Source organism: Eptatretus burgeri, chromosome 13 (assembly GCF_056783735.1).
Source record: "Eptatretus burgeri isolate ZD-2024b chromosome 13, Ebu_testis_v1, whole genome shotgun sequence".
Classification (NCBI taxonomy): Eukaryota; Metazoa; Chordata; class Myxini; order Myxiniformes; family Myxinidae; genus Eptatretus; species Eptatretus burgeri.
In genome coordinates, this window is record NC_140973.1 from 76629797 (window position 1) to 76646640 (window position 16844).

Genomic DNA, 16844 nt, shown 5'->3' on the forward strand with positions numbered 1-16844 from the left:
ATAAATTACTAAAACTCTCATATGTATGTATGTTCCCAAAATACAGCCAAAACGGTACACGACGGTGCAAAAATTTTAGGGCCACCTTACTCTTATTCTCCCGCGGTGTGTAGTATCAAGTTTCGTTAAAATCGGGCAACGAAAAAAATTATTAAAAAATCAATTCCCGATTCAGTCAAATACTCTTCGGGAGTATTTGATCAATGCGAACAACCTCAGTGGGATAGTTCGCTGGAGCTATCTTTTTTTTTTTTTTTTTCCTTGAAATGATTTTTTTTTATATTTAACCGCTGTTACAACAGGTTCACGGGTCGTCTCGTGATCTAGAAAAAAATACCTGCTTATTTGCTCATCCAAGGTTCTATCCACTATCGTGTGTGTGTGTGTGTGTGTGTGTGTGTGTGTGTGTGTTTGTTTGTGTGTGTTTGTGTGTGTGTGTGTGTGTGTGTGTGTGTGGGTGTGTGTGTGTGCGTGCGCGTGCGTGCGTGTTTGTACACCCCAGGAAAGGGTAAGGTACAAAAAGTGGAAGATGGAGAAGGGGAGAAGGAAGTCAAAAACGAACAGGATATCAAGAGGCTTCGTGCTCTTGATGTGTTCTCTGGCTGTGGGGGGCTCTCGGAGGGTCTTCACCAGGCTGGTGTGTTCTGTTGCTGCTTGTGCACTTGACCTTTCCTTCCTTTCACATTAATTTACCGCATTCTTCACTCATCTCCAACAACCTTGTACGATGTCCTTTTATCATCATTATTATTATTCCCTCTTTTCCTTAGGCCTCACCGAGACTTGCTGGGCAGTCGAGATGTGGGAACCGGCTGCACAAGCTTTCAGACTTAACAATTCTGGCTCCACGGTCTTCACTGAAGATTGTAACCTTCTTCTGAAGCTTGTAATGGCTGGGGAGAAGACCAACTCGCTGGGCCAGCTGCTTCCTGCCAAAGGGGATGTCGAGGTTTGATTTGGATATGTCTTGCTCGAGGCTTTCTGATAGTCATTCATGGGTCTGGCACGGTGTCCCTCCCTTCCCCTGTGCCCCAGATTCCTTGACCAGTTTCCCTCTGATGCTTATGGTTCTCATTCTGACCATCCTCCTTAGGTGCTGTGTGGAGGTCCTCCATGCCAGGGCTTCTCTGGAATGAATCGCTTTAACTCGCGTACATACTCGCAATTCAAAAACTCCCTTGTCGTTTCCTTACTCAGGTACAGCACTTGGATCTCCTGAAAATCAGGAAACTACTGTTTCTGCAGTATTGCGTTGTACTCGTATAATATTTTCCATGTTTGCAATGTCTCACTTGGTTCTCCCTCCATAATGTGTATTATAATACTCGATGCAGTTCTTCCACTTCTTTGCTAAATTTGAGACTTCAATCAAGAACGCTGACATTTTCTGTCCATGCTTTTTGTCCCATGTTGTAGTTACTGTGACTACTACCGCCCTCGCTTCTTCCTGCTTGAGAATGTCCGGAACTTCGTATCGTTCAAGCGCTCGGCCGTGCTGCGCCTCACACTGCGTTCCCTCGTGCGGATGGGCTACCAGTGCACCTTCGCCGTGCTGCAGGTGAAGCTATTCACGTTGATGACTCTCCCAATCTCTGAGAGCCTATTTGGCATGATGGGCTCAAAGAAGACTAGCTCCTGCAGTGCCAAGCTCAGGTGTTTGCTATCGGAAATGATCGGGTTTCATTTCTCTCCACGGGCCTGTTCTGATTGCTGCTTCTGTGGTGCTCAGAGGCAACACGGTATCCATCTAAATGGCTGTTTTGTTTTTTCCTTCAGGCTGGCCAGTACGGAGTGCCACAGACTCGACGCAGAGCCATCATCCTCGGTGCCGCGCCTGGGGAGATTCTGCCTCGGTACCCAGAACCTAGGCACGTGTTCTCTCCACGTGCTTGCCAGCTAACGGTCGCTGTGGGAGAGCTACGTTTTTGCAACAACATCACTCGGTACGGGTTCTTCTCAGTTATTTCCCATCCTTTATTTGCTGTCGGCTTTGTCCCCCCCCCTCCCTCAAATATCAATGGTTCTTTCTTGAGTGTGACTTGTAACCTCACCTCCTACTCGCATTCTCTTTGATCCCAGGCTCACATCTGCTCCCTTGAGGACTGTGACTGTGCACGATGCACTCGGAGATCTACCTGAAATCCGTAATGGGGCTAACGAGCTAGAGATCCCATATGAAGCAGAGTCCAGCTCTTGGTTCCAGAGGGAAATGCGTGGAGATCAGAACCAGCCCATTCTGCGGGACCACGTTTGCAAGGTTTGTGCCAAAAGGTTATTCACAACTCATTTCTACTCGTTGCACGTGCTTACTTTCGCACCGATGCTTGTCCTCCCTTTGTTCATTAATTATTATTTTTTTTAAATGTCCTGATTGTTGTGGCACATCCCTTTCCCTGTAGGCGATGAGTCCTCTGGTGGAGGCCCGGATGCGTTACATACCCGTGGCCCCTGGTTCCGACTGGCGAGACCTGCCAAACCTAGAGGTTCGGCTGAGCGACGGCTCGTACTCACGATGCCTGCTCTACTCGCACCCCGACCCTCGGGCACCGCCTGGGCCTCTTCGGGCCGTTTGTTGTTGTGCTTTGGGTAAGGATTGCCGTAACATCATTTCTTGTTTTGGAGACTCATTTTTGTTGAGGATCCACCCTTTTGAATTGATCCTTCCAAGTGAGGGTATCATTCACTTCGGCTTGAGAACCAAAATACATTTGTGCTGCTTTTATTTTCTTCCCTCGAAGGCAGCGTTTCTCAACCTTTTTACCCTTGTGGAACCCTTGAAATAGTTTTCATGTCTCAGGGAACCCCTGCATAAAAATTATTATACACCATTATTAATATCTAGCTCTTTTATATTTTTATCGTAGTTCACGTGGTAAATATATTTTTTTCGGATAGTTTAAGGAAAAAGGAAAGGAAAAAATGGTTTAAGGAAAAAATGACCCCCTTTTTGTCAAATTTATTGGCAATGAAAAAAAAAACATACTGCTCGTTTATGAGACCTCACACCGAGGTTTTAATTCACAAAAAAATCTAAACACACAAAAAATATACATAAACAACCAATATCACATACGTATAACACGTACAAACATAACGAATGTATATAACTATTACAATAACATCGTTTATTGACAATTTTGAAAAGGCATAAGATAAATCATAACAGAGAAGATACATGGACACCGTGCATGCATCCCGTACTTGAGTCAGTCACTCAATGATACACGAATCCACCGCGTACAGGACGTCCACTAACCAGTGAGGGCGGTTTCACACTGGCGCCATATAGACATCGTTAAATACATTCCCTATGGTTGTTATAATTGTAAATAATATAAGAGGTTGAAGCCTCTATTATAATAACCAAGGAGTTTCCAACAATATGCCGTACGTGTATAGTAAAATTACGAATATTAAATCAAACAAAAACTACTCAAAAATACATTAGCCTATTTATTAGTTTCTCGCGGAACCCCTTGCGACCTCTTGCGGAACCCTAGGGTTCCGGGGAACCCCGGTTGAGAAACACTGCTCTAAGGACTTGTTTTGATTTCAATCGACTCTCCTCATTTTAACTTCCTTTTGTTTTATCTACACCAAGGCAGTTTTGGGCTCTATTTTGTTCCTTGTTGGTGATGTAATGCCTGGTGTGGGCTTGGGATCCGAGGATGCCGAGTACAAATCCTACTTTTCTGTTGAATTAATACGAGGTGGGGTTGACTCTGCCTGTCATCCTTCCGAGGTCGGCAAAATGAGTGCCAGCTTGCTGGTGTCCTGTGTCGGAGTGACGACCTGTCCAGGATTGTGTCCAATAGCCAAGGAGGCTGCTTAAGCTGCACCAATGCGCTCTGCATAGAGTACGGCCCCAATGGATGGATGGGGATATAATACGTGACTTTCAAAATAAGGCCATCATGACAAAATGCATCGCCACACATGCCTAGAAACCCTGAGAAACAACAGTCATCGGGTGCCTCATATATTGTGCACACGAGGTAACAAATGATGTGTTGATATGTCGGCCTATACGTATAAAATGTATCGTGTGAATTGGTCTTCGGGATCTTTCTTTAACGCTGGATTTATCATCCATTTCCTTAGCTACTATGGCTCACTGAACTCGTACACACATCAAATGTATTGTGTGTGTTGTGCTGGAATTGTAGTGCAGGCCCCATTGAAAGAGTGATTTAGAATTCAGTTTAGAACTGCTGAAAAGGGGGGAAAAATAACCTTCACAAGCCCTAAAGTGATCCATTGTCAGCTGTTGTATTTTTAAAAATAAAATTTAAAATCTTGACATGATCCCCTCCCCTCACCTTCTCCTTAGAAAATATCAGAAGTAAAATAGGCCTACATTAATTATAGAAATGAAAGTTACCACATACGATGATAGAATATGGAGAATTTTATAACTTCTTACCCCCTGAGGATGTGTGGCGTGCTCCAAGTCCACGTCTTCAGTCCCTGACAAGTCGTAGAAATACAACAAAGATCCTTCCTCGTCACCGTCAGCGTAGCATGCGAGTGATCTGCCATTTGCACTGATTGGCTCAGCCAGCAGCGAAGCATTGTGAAAGTTCACTTGTTCTTCAGCAAGTTGACCAGATGTTTGTGTTTTTTTTTAATTTTCTGGCTTCAAGTTTATTTGGAGTACGATTAACTTACGGTGGTTTTATATCTACGATATTTCAATCATTCCATGCGAATAGTTCAGGATTTCGTTGCTCCCAAGATGGAGTTTTCTTCCCACATCCATCCGTATCCAGCGCAACAAAGTGATCGGCGCACACCTCGAAGTGTGGGTAGGCCGCCAGACATGGGGTCGTCGTACGGTCCTTACCCACTGCAGCTGCTTGCTGGTATTGATAGGAAATGGTAGGAATGCTACAGCCCTTATCCACGGATATTTCTCATATTCCTATATTTCCCTGAGGCCGATTTGCATCCAGGAACACAACAATTATGGTTAACCATCTTGGATTTGCCTTCAGTTTGAATGTTCAAAATGGTTTCACTATTATTTTAATAATGGATTTCTCCCAGTGATGATGGGCAAAAACTTCCCTGATTATGGGAAGTAACCCCTCCCCACCCCCTCCGGGCTCATGATCTCACTTAAGATATCCAGTGAATGTCATGATTAAGTAATCGACTATTATATGTGGACTTTCTGACTTGTGCCGAAAACCCGAGTAACTGTGCCTTCCTTTTGCCGTCCGTGTTCCTCGAATAATCTCGTTCTTTAAAAAGGGAAAGCAAAAACTTTCTTCATCAGCATTCCCTCATAATCGTGCTTCGTTTCATTACTGCTGCTCTTCCTTCTCCAAAACGAGTCTGCATGAAAATAAATTGTGCAGTTCATACGTGGACTTAAAATCCTTGAAAGTCCTGAAATTGTCTGTTTTCAAAGGTTTGAAAATCCTTGAAAAAGTTGTTTTTTGTTAACGGTCTGAGTAAAAAAAAAAAAAAAAAAGTACCAGTAACAACTCTACTAGTAATAAAGTCCTTAATTTCTTGTCCAGTAGTTGTCCGAATTTGACAAAGAAAATGTATTTATTTTTCTTGATCACAGACAGGATGGTGTTCAGGATTTTGATTATCATTATTATTATTATTATGAGCAGAGCACCCACCCTACGGCCATTAATTAATTATTATTACTACTACTACTACTAGCAGAGTACCGGCCATATGGGCAGTCTGGCTCCAAGCATGCAACACATTATTCTGATGAATGCCTTTATTTATGCTTGGTGTTGGCTTCGTGGTTAGGGTGGTGGGCTTCGGATCCTTAGTTCAAATCCCACTCGGCTGTTGAATTAATACCAGGTGGGGTTGACTTTGCCTGTCATCCTTTCGAGGTCGACAAAATGAGTGCCAGCTTGCCGGTATCCTGTGTCGGAGTGGTGACCCGTCCAGGATTATACCCAATAGCTAAGGAGACTGCTTAGGCAACACCAACGCTCTGCACAGAGTATGGTCACCTTTATTTTGGCGGTGTATATGCAACTGACAGCTGTGTATGCAAAAAAATAATAATCCTGGTTGCGTGCATCAAGCTAAAACGGACCAACTGCTTATAATTCAACACTGCACTGCAAAATGTGGGGACAGAATACTGTACTGGAGATAGTGAAGACTTGTAATACCCTCCTGTACGCAACGCTACACGATGCACATTTACATCGATAATTTGTATCCCCACCCCAAAGACCATCAGCAAAGATAAAAACACCCCAGTACCGTAATTGGGACCATTCTGATCCTATGTAGCAAGTCTGGATGTAATCGGTCCAGAACTGTAGGAGTAGCACGCACGCACGCACGCACGCACACACACACCTGTAAATTATAATCCAAATTAAATCCTTACTATATTTATTACAAGTAAATACCACCCATTGCTTTGCTGATGGGAATAGAGAGGGGGCGGGGGGAGTGAGGGGGAGCGAGGAAGGGAAGGCAGACGTGTGTTAGAACGTCAATTACAATTCATACCGTTTTATCAAAATGATTGTGCATCGAATAACTGAGGATTGAAACAAAATAACGGATGAAATCCATTTTCTACCGGTGATACCATAAACACGGCCCGAGACAAACACCGCCCGTGCTATTTGGATTATTCTTATTATTTAAAATAAATAACATTAGATGTTAATTTTATTATCAGATTTTTTGGCTGCAAAAAGATTGACTTTTCAGGCAATGAACTTTAATTTTTTTTTTTTTTCGTTTGAGTACTCGTGTCATTTCTTTACTCCCTTATTGTGAAATGGATGTTGGTGCTTTAATTTTTTTTTTTTAAATAGTCGTGTTAATGAATCGGAACTTCCATCACAAAGGTTTAACGAAAATGGCAACTAATTGTTGTGAGACTTTCTCATTGTGTGTTTGTTTCTCTGTTTCCAAGCAAGTTCACTTTCTCGTTCAAATGCAACCCTCCCTGCCCCTAGCTAAACCCTGCGACCCCGTGGATCGACAGTTCAACACGCTCATCCCTTGGTGTCTCCCACACACGGGCAACCGGCACAACCACTGGGCTGGTCTGTACGGGCGGCTTGAGTGGGATGGCTTCTTCTCCACAACCGTCACTAATCCCGAGCCCATGGGGAAGCAGGTAAGGATATCCGCTTCCATCTCGCGTCGCCGACTATCCTCGAGTTGCACAATAGATGAAGGATAAATCATGAACTGTCTGTTTCCTCTTCTTCCACCCCTCTCCCCTCTCCCCACCTATCGCATCGTCCTTTTTTTGCTTTCTGTAAACCTACCACTCATTGCCTATTTCCCATAATTATTTGAGGCAAGGTAATAATTTATGCAAATCCAGAAGGCTGTGATTGGAGATCGCTGATGGTTCCCAGTCTAGCCAACTCGTAATACAGTATTAGCCAGTTGGTAGCACTCGAAATTCTGCCTCGTAATGAAAACAAATGTACTGTATTATTACCTACACCATCGAGGGTGGACAGAGGTGATGTTTTCACACCTGTCTGTCTTTGAACAGGATATCTCAAAAAGTTGACGAATTGTGACAAGACTAGTTGGTTAGGTGACCAGAACAAGCTAAGATTTGAGTTGAGCTTTGGATCTGGAGCCAAACCTTATCAGTGGGATGCAAAACATAAACTGTTCAGCCGAGCGGAGGTATGTGATCTATCGAGTCGTTCTAGTTTTCCAATGGAACGGCATCCATAAATGAAAATGAACGTTCATTATTTATTTATTTTCTTTGCTGGAGGTGAAATTAACACTATATACGTTCAGTGATCCGGGAACCATAAAAGTGGTTCAATGACGTTCAATAAAACACTCAATGCCTCCCTCCAGGAACCATCATAACAAAAATGGGAAAAATCATCCATTAATTTGAATTACACCCATGAATGGAAACCCTTCTGTATTTTCACACGATTCAGCCTTTAAAAGTCTAAAACCGAATTTATATACGAAAACCTTCATTTATCAAACAATTTGCTCATCCCTTTATTTGGGCGGTGTATAGGACACAGACCGCTGCCATGGTCGCTCCCAAAAATAATAAAAATTACCCAAGGTACATACATGAAGCAAAAACATGCGTACTGCTTACGTGCATATAATACTACATGGTGGTTGTATCCCTCGGATGATTCCAATTGCACTGGGCCATGGTGACGCCGAAGGCTTTTGAGGCCTATGCTGCTTCACAAAATGGTGGCCATATGATGATGATTACTCTTATTATTTTTGAGGTGAGAATTGTGGTTGGAGTTTGGTGAGCTGTCCAGCCAATTAAAAGGTGGAACACCAGACACCATCATAACCTCAAAGTGAAGAATCACTATTTATTTATGGCCATATGATTGCCATTGTATTCAAACACTCTCATGACTCCTTTCTTCAGGACACATTCCAACGCTTTTGTGGGCGCAGTTTCCTCTGTCGTCATACACCACACATAATAAAATGACGGATGACCCCCCCCCCCCCCCACCGCAGTCCACTCTGTACAATTTCAAGAGGACTTTGTTAATGTCCTCGTTCTGGTTGACAATGATGGAATGAATAGTTTTGTTCCAAATTTAAGCGTTACCTACTTCCAAACTTTCGAGGTCGTGGGCTTGAGCCGCCATGTTCCAATGTTTTTACTTTTGGTTTTGTTTTATTATCAACAGCAAAACCTAACCTTCATACACATATCCCTGTGGATGGAATCGTTTATTTTTTGCTGTTGAAAAATGTGTGTTGCAGGGCAGGGTACTACACCCGGAGCAGCACCGCGTAGTGAGCGTGCGTGAGTGCGCTCGGTCGCAAGGATTCCCCGACACTTATCGCTTCTTTGGAAATATTCTTGACAAGCATCGGCAGGTATGCACTCTTTGCGTCCAGATTAATGTGGCTCGCCTTGTCTTGCGTAATTTGTATAAGAGGTAGTCCGGTTCGAACGCTGGTACCATATCACCGTCCTTGAACGTAGGGGAGAATTCTGTGTAATGAGAGCGATTGACTTTGGTGTAACAAAAACGAGTAAAATGGTTGTTGTCCAGGGTAAAGCCCAGAATATCAACACTTTGTTGTTGTTGCATAGCCCCAGACAGTTCTCTCGAACAGGCCCACAGCATAGACAGCCAATCGATCTCCCAAGAGCGACCCAGAGATCCCCCGTATCCAAGATGGTGTACCCCCCTGCCTTTGTGAAGTCAGGGCTCCAAGAGAGACAGAAGGGAGTGGGAAGGTCCACGAGCACCTATCATGAAGACTCCCCTCCCCGATAATTTAGCACTTTTTGATCCTTTCTGATGGATAACTTCAACCATTTCACTCGTTTTTATTGTCTTGAACCACCAATGCAGAGCACTCGTTTTGTTGGAATGAGCAACTGTATTTTCATTGGTGCACCTTCCTTATCCAATCCTTATTTGAACACCCAGATCGGAAATGCTGTTCCTCCTCCACTTGCCAAAGCATTGGGCCTGGAAATCAAGGCATCCATTTTAAAAAAACAAGTATTGCAAAGGTGAGAAATGTGTGCATCGATTAATTTGGGGGTTCTGGAATGTGTGCTGCACTTTTCATCGGTAGTGTTTTAACGTCCACACTGTTACCCTCATGGCAGTAAATGAATCTGTGAACGAATACCATGATCTGGAATATATCATTCTTTGCACACGGAACAGGCTGGCCCATTAACAGACTATCTGTGTCAGGATGGCCTCGAGGTACGCACATTCACCTCTAAGCTGTCTTGCCTGGGTTTGAATCCTGACACAGCTGAAAACAGTCATCCCGGTATTTCACAGGGATGACGATTCATAAATGTGTGTGGTGTCCATCTGCTGGAGTGAGTTGGTGTACGCCAAGATCGCACGGTGTCTGTCGCGAAGAGTGGGCGAGCTATCGCCGGAACCCCAAACTAATTACAAATTCCTGTCCTCACCAGCAGAGGGCTTTGCATCAATGGCACATCCCCACCCTCAGCCAATGATGCTACCCCACAGCATTGTGCTGCGTACGAACAAATAACATTAATATGGTGTGACTGGTCCTTACCAATCAAGTCGTGATCCACATGATCTGGACTAAATTGCTGGAACCCTTATCGAGGTACTTTAACTGCTGTGGGGGAAAGAGCACTTTTTGCTCTGATGGGTTAACGCCTGCAACGCCAACCTCTTGCTTCCCATGACGGTTAACGTACCTCGAATCGACGTCGCATTGATTTTGTGCACTCCACCTGTTTGCCGACACTCACCTTCTCCAGCAAGACGAGTTCTTCGTTCCACTTGTACAAACGATCGGTTTCAACAAGCCATGCTTTTTAATTAGGCAATCGCAAACCGTTCGGTGCCTTACCCATACCATGATGCTTGCTTTTGAACTGTTCAGGAAACGCCACATCCGGTCGATGTTGTGCTTACTCCGTACGTTCTGATATCGAACGTTGCTCGATTCCAGGAAGTGAAAGCTCTCTCTCCTGTCCTTCCGCAGGAAAATTGCTTTGAGCAGCGACTCCTTTTAAACGAACTACACGCCCTCAAGTGCTCACCCTTCATCCATCAACATGTGACCCTTTTTATTGAATTTTGACTCTTGGTTAATGTTTTTAATGAAATGAAATAAAGCAGTTGCTTATAAATGTGTAAACTCAGCACTTGTTTTGACTTTAAATTCACAACTTCATGACGTTTCTAAACCTTGTTCGTGTTTTTATTTACAAAAGTCAGGCTCGTGTAAGAGCTACATTTAATAAGATTCACCAGCAAATAAAAACAGGACGGTGAACATGTGGCTTTAAAGTTACCGGATGTGAACAAGCAGTGTAGCAGTGGTTAACGGCAAGATAAACAAACTGTGGGAGGAAGGATGGAAAATGGAGACAAGGCCAGGGATTTCGTTTGCCCAAGATCATGTGTCGTCTGTTCCACACAAAGGGGGCTGTGCGAAGTTTTATACAAAACTGATACACATGGAAATGGCAACCAGAGGTGTCAGACTGAAAATGAAAAATTGATGCTCAAGGCCAGGTCAGATAAGCTGAGATGTAGCACTCGAACAGGTGTGGTGGCATTGGCAGCTAAACCAACAGAGGATTGTGGATTATCTCAAACACATTAACTTGAACAACAACAAAAAAATGCAGGAATAAATTACTATAATCACTTGTTTGAAGTGATTGAAATCACCGATGAGCAATGTTTGCATTTCCATCCAGTGAGACCCTCCTTTGATCAACGAACCAGAAATAAAAACTCTAAGCAAACACCTGTGCACAGCTCCAGCAAGTGCTTTAATTAATCAATCTCCCAACCCCCCCCCCCAATGGGGATTGTTCATTACCCTTATGGACATCTGGTTACATGTCCTGCAGTGACAGACGAGGGTGATGCTCCCTCGGCACGTTTGAGACGAATCTGCTCGTTAAACAAAACAATCCAGTGCTGAGGCATTCGCACTCACTTCCTCGTTTTAAACCAAATGCAGACGATCACAACCAGTCAAATTTGTCTCTCTAAAAAAAACCAACAAACAACTCTAGGACTGCTATTTTAGAGCTGCAGCCCTTCCCCAACAAAACACAGCAACAACCATCCCCCCCCAAAAAAGTCACTTTGTGCTGATAACTGTAGAATCTTGGGACAGTATATTAACTAATTTGGAAGTTCAATGTAAGAAACAAATTAAAGTTTTTCACATCAGGTCAGAAAGGTGTCTTTACAGTGCGGGACTTTTACAGAACGTTGGTTTGCAGACAGAGTATGGCACAGAAATATCTCGTGTGATGGTGGGTGGGATCAAACATAGGGTTTTGATGAAACCCCAAGTGGAGTGGAAGGGAGGAGAGGAGAGGACAGGGATAAATGGCATAAACCAAACCCGTGCGAGCTCACCACTCGTAGCCCATTTCAAACACCGTCTTTCAAGGCAAATTATGCAATGCCCTGGACCCACAGTACAATACAGACTCTCTGATGTCATAACCACCAATCCTTTGGAATAGAAGGTGAACAACGACCACAACTGGTGTTTTTTTGTCGATATTTTTTCTGCGTCAGCACACTCTTTGGAGCATAAAGGCTGGGGATTGTAGTGGAGCTGAAATGAGGTTGGCAGGCAGGGAAAGATTTAATTTGCCATTTCATCAGGTTCGTGACAAACCCGGTGATGTGAGATGTGACTTGTTCCATTGTCACTGGGTTAATCCACCTCCTCCATGTCACTGTGATGTGTCACAGCAATGGTATTTTTCCAATCATTTGTACCTGTGCAGGTTTCCTCGACGTGTCGAGGCAGTAGCTCAGAATCCGAAGGTCCGTCCTCCACGCTTGTGACGGCATACTCCATCTGAAACGAGGGTTTGGGGTTACATGACATCATTACCATGTTTGGCATTGAACAAGATGTAGTATAGCGATTCACTGAAAATGAAAACGAGCTCGTGTCAAACATGTTCGATTTGCAAGTCACAGATTATGGTCATCACGTACATATAGTCTTTAGAGGAACGTTTCTTGTTTGTGTCAAATAATGGCAGTTGACTTGAATTGAAGGTTATATTTTCCATTTTGGCTCTAATATGGAAGCACAGTCATGGCCAAAAATATTGACACCCTTATGCACTTTTTTCAAATAACACAATTTTCTCTAAAAATAAGTTGAAAATGACAAGTATTTGATCTCCACAATTCGTTATTTCATTATTACAGAACCTTTGTTTTTGATTGAGAACTTCAAATGTCCTTTTTAAATCAGAAAATAAAAATAAATGAGATAAAATTAACACCCACTATTTAATATTTGGTATCACAGCCTTTGGACAAAATAACTACAATCAAGCGCTTCCTGGAGCCATGAATGAGATTCCTGCACGTCTCTGCTGGCAGTTTGTTCAACTCTTCTTGCACAACCTGCTCCAGTCCTCCCAGATTTGAAGGGTGCCTTCTCCCAACTGCTGTGTTCAATGGGATTTAGATCTGGACTCATTCCTGGCCACTTCAGAACAGTCCATTGTTTTATCTTGAACCATTCCTGGGTGCTTTTTTGAAGTGTGTTTGGGGTCATTGTCCTGCTGCAAGACCCATGACCTTCGATGGAGACCCAGCTTTCTGACACTGGGTTGAATATTGCACTCCAAAATGCCTCCTGGGTAATCTGATTTCATGATGCCATGCACACAAGCAAAGCATCCAGTGCCGGAGACAGCACAGCAACCCCAAAACATCACAACCTCCTCCATGTTTAGCTGAAGGGAATATTTTCTTTTCTTTGAAGGCTTCATTTTGTTTTCTGTACACCGAGATGATGTGCTTTACCAAACAGCTCTAATTTGTTCTTATCTGTACAAAGGACATTCTCCCAGAAGGATTTTGGATTGTTTGTGTGTTTTGGCAAATTCCAGTCAGGCTTTCTCATGTCTCTCTCTCTCTCTCAGTAGCAGGGTCCTCCAAAGTCTCCTTCCATCGAACCCCCTTTCATTGAGTTGGTGCAAGTTGAAACTGAACCTTGTGTCTGAAGGTCAGCTTGAACCTGTTTGGCAGTTCAACGAGGTGTTTTCTCCACCATTCGAACAATCCTTCGCTGCAATCTTCGATCAAGTTTTCTCGTGGCCACGTCCAGGGAGGTTGGCTGCAGTAGCATGGGCCTTAAACTGCCTGATAGCATTGTGTACGGTGGACACAGGAACATCAAGGTCTCAAGAGATGCACTTGTAGCCTTGAGATTGTCCATGCTTGGCTACAATCTTGTGTCTGACCTCCTCAGACAATTCTCTGGTTTTCTTTTTCTCTGTGCTCATTGTGGTATACACAGTGACACAAAACAGCAGAATGATTCCTTTTCTCTGTTCAAACTGGTTGAATGAGTAAATTTTTATAATGCAGGCAGCTGCAACTCACTGCAGGTGAGTTCAAATCCAAAGTAAAGAAGAATCACCTGTTTGAAATCTAACTATTCCTAATAACTTCGAAAAGGTGCCAATAATATTGTTACGGTTGTGGAAATTCGCAAACCACCATTCAGGTTCCGTAGGTGAGATATCTCTGTGAGTACATGTGTAGTTCGCCCCAAACCCGTTGTTTAGAGGGAATAAATGTGATTCATTCGGGCTGCGACGCTTTGAGATAGCCGTTTTTCTGTTCTATCTTTATTTTGAACCAACCACGTCTCAACCGCCATCACACAACCACCAACCACAGCGCCGCTTCACAACAACAACAACAACGCTAACAGCCACGACCTTTACCTTCACAACTCGCTCCCACATCATCGCATCATGCCATTCCCAAACGCACCATGACCATCAAACCACCACCATAAACCCTCCACCACCCTCACCTCCCTCCTTCTACCGCCATTCCCGCACCACCTGTGAGCACCGAGCGTCGGGCTGTCCTGGGCTCGTACAAGATACGCGCCGAGCCGCGAGTGCAAAATGCGGCCTTTCCGAGGAGAATTCGGATCAGGAATGCTACACGCTCACTTCTGATCCGTCCACTCAGCAAGCGCGGGGCGGCTTGGCCCGCCTCCAGGCGTGTCTGTGTGGAATCGAGATATGCAAATTCTAGGATCAGGGGAGATTCACGCCCCTTTTCCTCCATCCAATGGGCGGGCGTGGCTCCGCCCCCGAGCTCATCCTGATCCGGAAATTTGCATATGGGTTCTCCTGCCGGCCTATAAAACGCCGAGCAGAAAAGCAGAGTTGAGTGGCAGAAAAGCGAAGAATTTTGGGGCAGAGAGAAAGAAGAGTTGTTGTTGCGAGGCAGTCAAGTTGGGTTGGAGCGCGGAGTGGAGTTGGGAGGCGAGGGCGTCCCGGTGGTTTTCTGCAGTCGGCTGAGGAGAATTGGGGGAAGAGTCCGAGGAGCTCGGGTCCGAGGCAACGAAGACGGAGGTCGCGGTGGAATCGCTCGTCACGGGACCCAAGCAAGCCAGCTATACTCCTTCCCCAGAGCATCAACAATTCCCCCTTGCCCCCGTGCTGAGATAGTGCGAAAAGGGGGCCCCGTTCCCACCCGACTCCAAGCGGTGCCAACGAAACCCGCGAAGGAGCACGAAGTCGGGGCACCGCCGCGCTGCCACATTTGTGGCTCATCACGAAGACGCGGGTAGGACCCACCCGGTCTCGCGGACCTGACCGCTCCTTCAGGTCCCACGCAAATATTGGCCCACAGGCCCCGTCTGCCCCCTTGTCTTTGAGGGTGGCCTTTTCTTTTGCTTTTGAGTAAATGTGTTGTTGGCGCCGTCTGTAAAGTAAAACTGTTTAAGTGTTGCCGTGTGTTGGTCTTAGTCGGTAGTATCTCTGCGTCATTGTTTCTTTTGTTGCATTTGCTATACGTGTGCTCTCCGTGTGCCGCGGAATAAATGTGCATTATGTTGAACTGTTTTCCCGTTTCGCTTCGTCTTTTCTTTAATTGAATCTCCATCTTGCTTCACGTAACGGGTTCGTCGTGGGCTCAATACGCCCGATAATTAATCGGAACCGTCGAGGCCGACGATAACACCGCTTGGTTATCCCGATAGCACGGAACGGATCGCTTAAGCGGCCTGTGTCCGGAGTCAACCTGCGGCGAGGTGCGATCGCCCGGTCTACCGTCCGCGTGGGTACTTAGGTAGGTCGAGTTTGGCGAACAACCCTATCCCACGCGGGTGGCCGATTGGCACGATCGTGGTGAGGCCGAAAGGCCCACCCGTGACTAGCTCCCGGCGTTAGTCCGAGAGGGTCACGACAGAATTGTCCATCCGGTGGGCGACGTGCCGCGATTCGAGTCACGAGGCCATTCGCACGCCGGCGGGCGCGAATTCGCAACAATATTGTCCGGGCCATTTTAGGATTTCTTTGTGGAATGAGCTCAAATTTCGTATTTTTTTTTTCAGCTTTTTTGTTTTGTTCCACTGCAAACCAAAGAAATACATTTATGGATACCAAAAGATTTTTTAATTTCAACAATTTTCTGGAAGAAATGGTGCAATTTTGAAAAAAGTGCAAGGATGCCAATGCTTTTGTCCATGACTGTAGATGAGTAATTTTTATCGGAAGGTTGATATTTCTCCACCGTACATGACCAAAGACAGAGATACCATGAGAACACCCTATAATATCCACCCTCCACCAACCACCTTTTGCAGAGTCATCTTGTCCTCCACGTCGGCGGAGATGGAATGGCTGGGCAGTCGAGTCATCGGGGTGTTCCGGCACCGATAGAACAATACGTAAGCAAACCTGGTCTGAACTCGATCTTCCTCCACGGCAGTGACAATACTGTCATCAAACAACCGCCAACCTACACCACATGTCCCACCAATGCAGCACACACTTAAAGGGGCAGATCAAAAGGACCGCTCGACCCACATATGACAGGTGATGCCGCACAGACAGAAAAGCAAAACAACATCCGGAGAATGAACTAACAATGACTTGTTCCTCAAAAAAAAACCTTCACATGCCTCACAGAGACCTTGGCCCAAAATATGAGACGGACTGCATAAGGAAAACAAAGGCTCATAATTATTTGCAGTATTTTTTACTTTTTGCAAAACGAGCAATTACATGACTCGCGGTGATGTACCAATGTCGCTGGCCTGCGAGTCGGGAAGCTGAGGGAGCCGTGCGAACGCAGTGTAATGACCACCAATCAGCCCACCATAGTGATTGATCACTCCGTACAGGTCGTAGATGGCTGGCCGGGTTTCCTCCTGGGATCCAATGCAGTAGTCGCTCAGATCTAAGCCACTGGGGTGATGGGAATGGTTTGAAATAAAAAGAGATGCATATAAAGTACAGCACAGTCTTTATCAAAGCATCAGCTGCTCCCATCAATGGAACACAGTGGACCAGAACATTAGTGATGTGAGCGTTCAGTCCT

The 16844-nt window shown here is 44.9% G+C and overlaps 2 protein-coding genes across 7 annotated transcripts in view; one reads left to right on the forward strand and one right to left on the reverse strand.

Moving 5' to 3' along the window:
- Positions 1 to 10636, forward strand: part of DNMT1 (DNA methyltransferase 1) — a 101391-nt gene extending 90755 nt beyond the window's left edge. For all 3 annotated transcript variants that reach the window (XM_085853161.1, XM_085853160.1, XM_085853162.1), the window contains exons 23-33: positions 503 to 637; positions 771 to 949; positions 1094 to 1197; positions 1417 to 1558; positions 1777 to 1943; positions 2080 to 2257; positions 2400 to 2586; positions 6960 to 7123; positions 8740 to 8856; positions 9420 to 9505; positions 10477 to 10636. In XM_085853161.1, the coding sequence (XP_085709287.1) occupies positions 503 to 637; positions 771 to 949; positions 1094 to 1197; positions 1417 to 1558; positions 1777 to 1943; positions 2080 to 2257; positions 2400 to 2586; positions 6960 to 7123; positions 8740 to 8856; positions 9420 to 9505; positions 10477 to 10507 (1490 nt within the window). In that variant the 3' untranslated portion in view covers positions 10508 to 10636. The remainder of the gene's footprint in view (positions 1 to 502; positions 638 to 770; positions 950 to 1093; positions 1198 to 1416; positions 1559 to 1776; positions 1944 to 2079; positions 2258 to 2399; positions 2587 to 6959; positions 7124 to 8739; positions 8857 to 9419; positions 9506 to 10476) is intronic.
- A 37-nt stretch (positions 10637 to 10673) lies between these two features.
- Positions 10674 to 16844, reverse strand: part of USP19 (ubiquitin specific peptidase 19) — a 121551-nt gene continuing 115380 nt past the window's right edge. For all 4 annotated transcript variants that reach the window (XM_085853163.1, XM_085853166.1, XM_085853164.1 and 1 more), the window contains 3 exons: positions 16548 to 16711; positions 16099 to 16262; positions 10674 to 12330 (listed from right to left, as the gene is read on the reverse strand). In XM_085853163.1, coding sequence (XP_085709289.1) covers positions 12184 to 12330; positions 16099 to 16262; positions 16548 to 16711 — 475 coding nt within the window. In that variant the 3' untranslated portion in view covers positions 10674 to 12183. The remainder of the gene's footprint in view (positions 12331 to 16098; positions 16263 to 16547; positions 16712 to 16844) is intronic.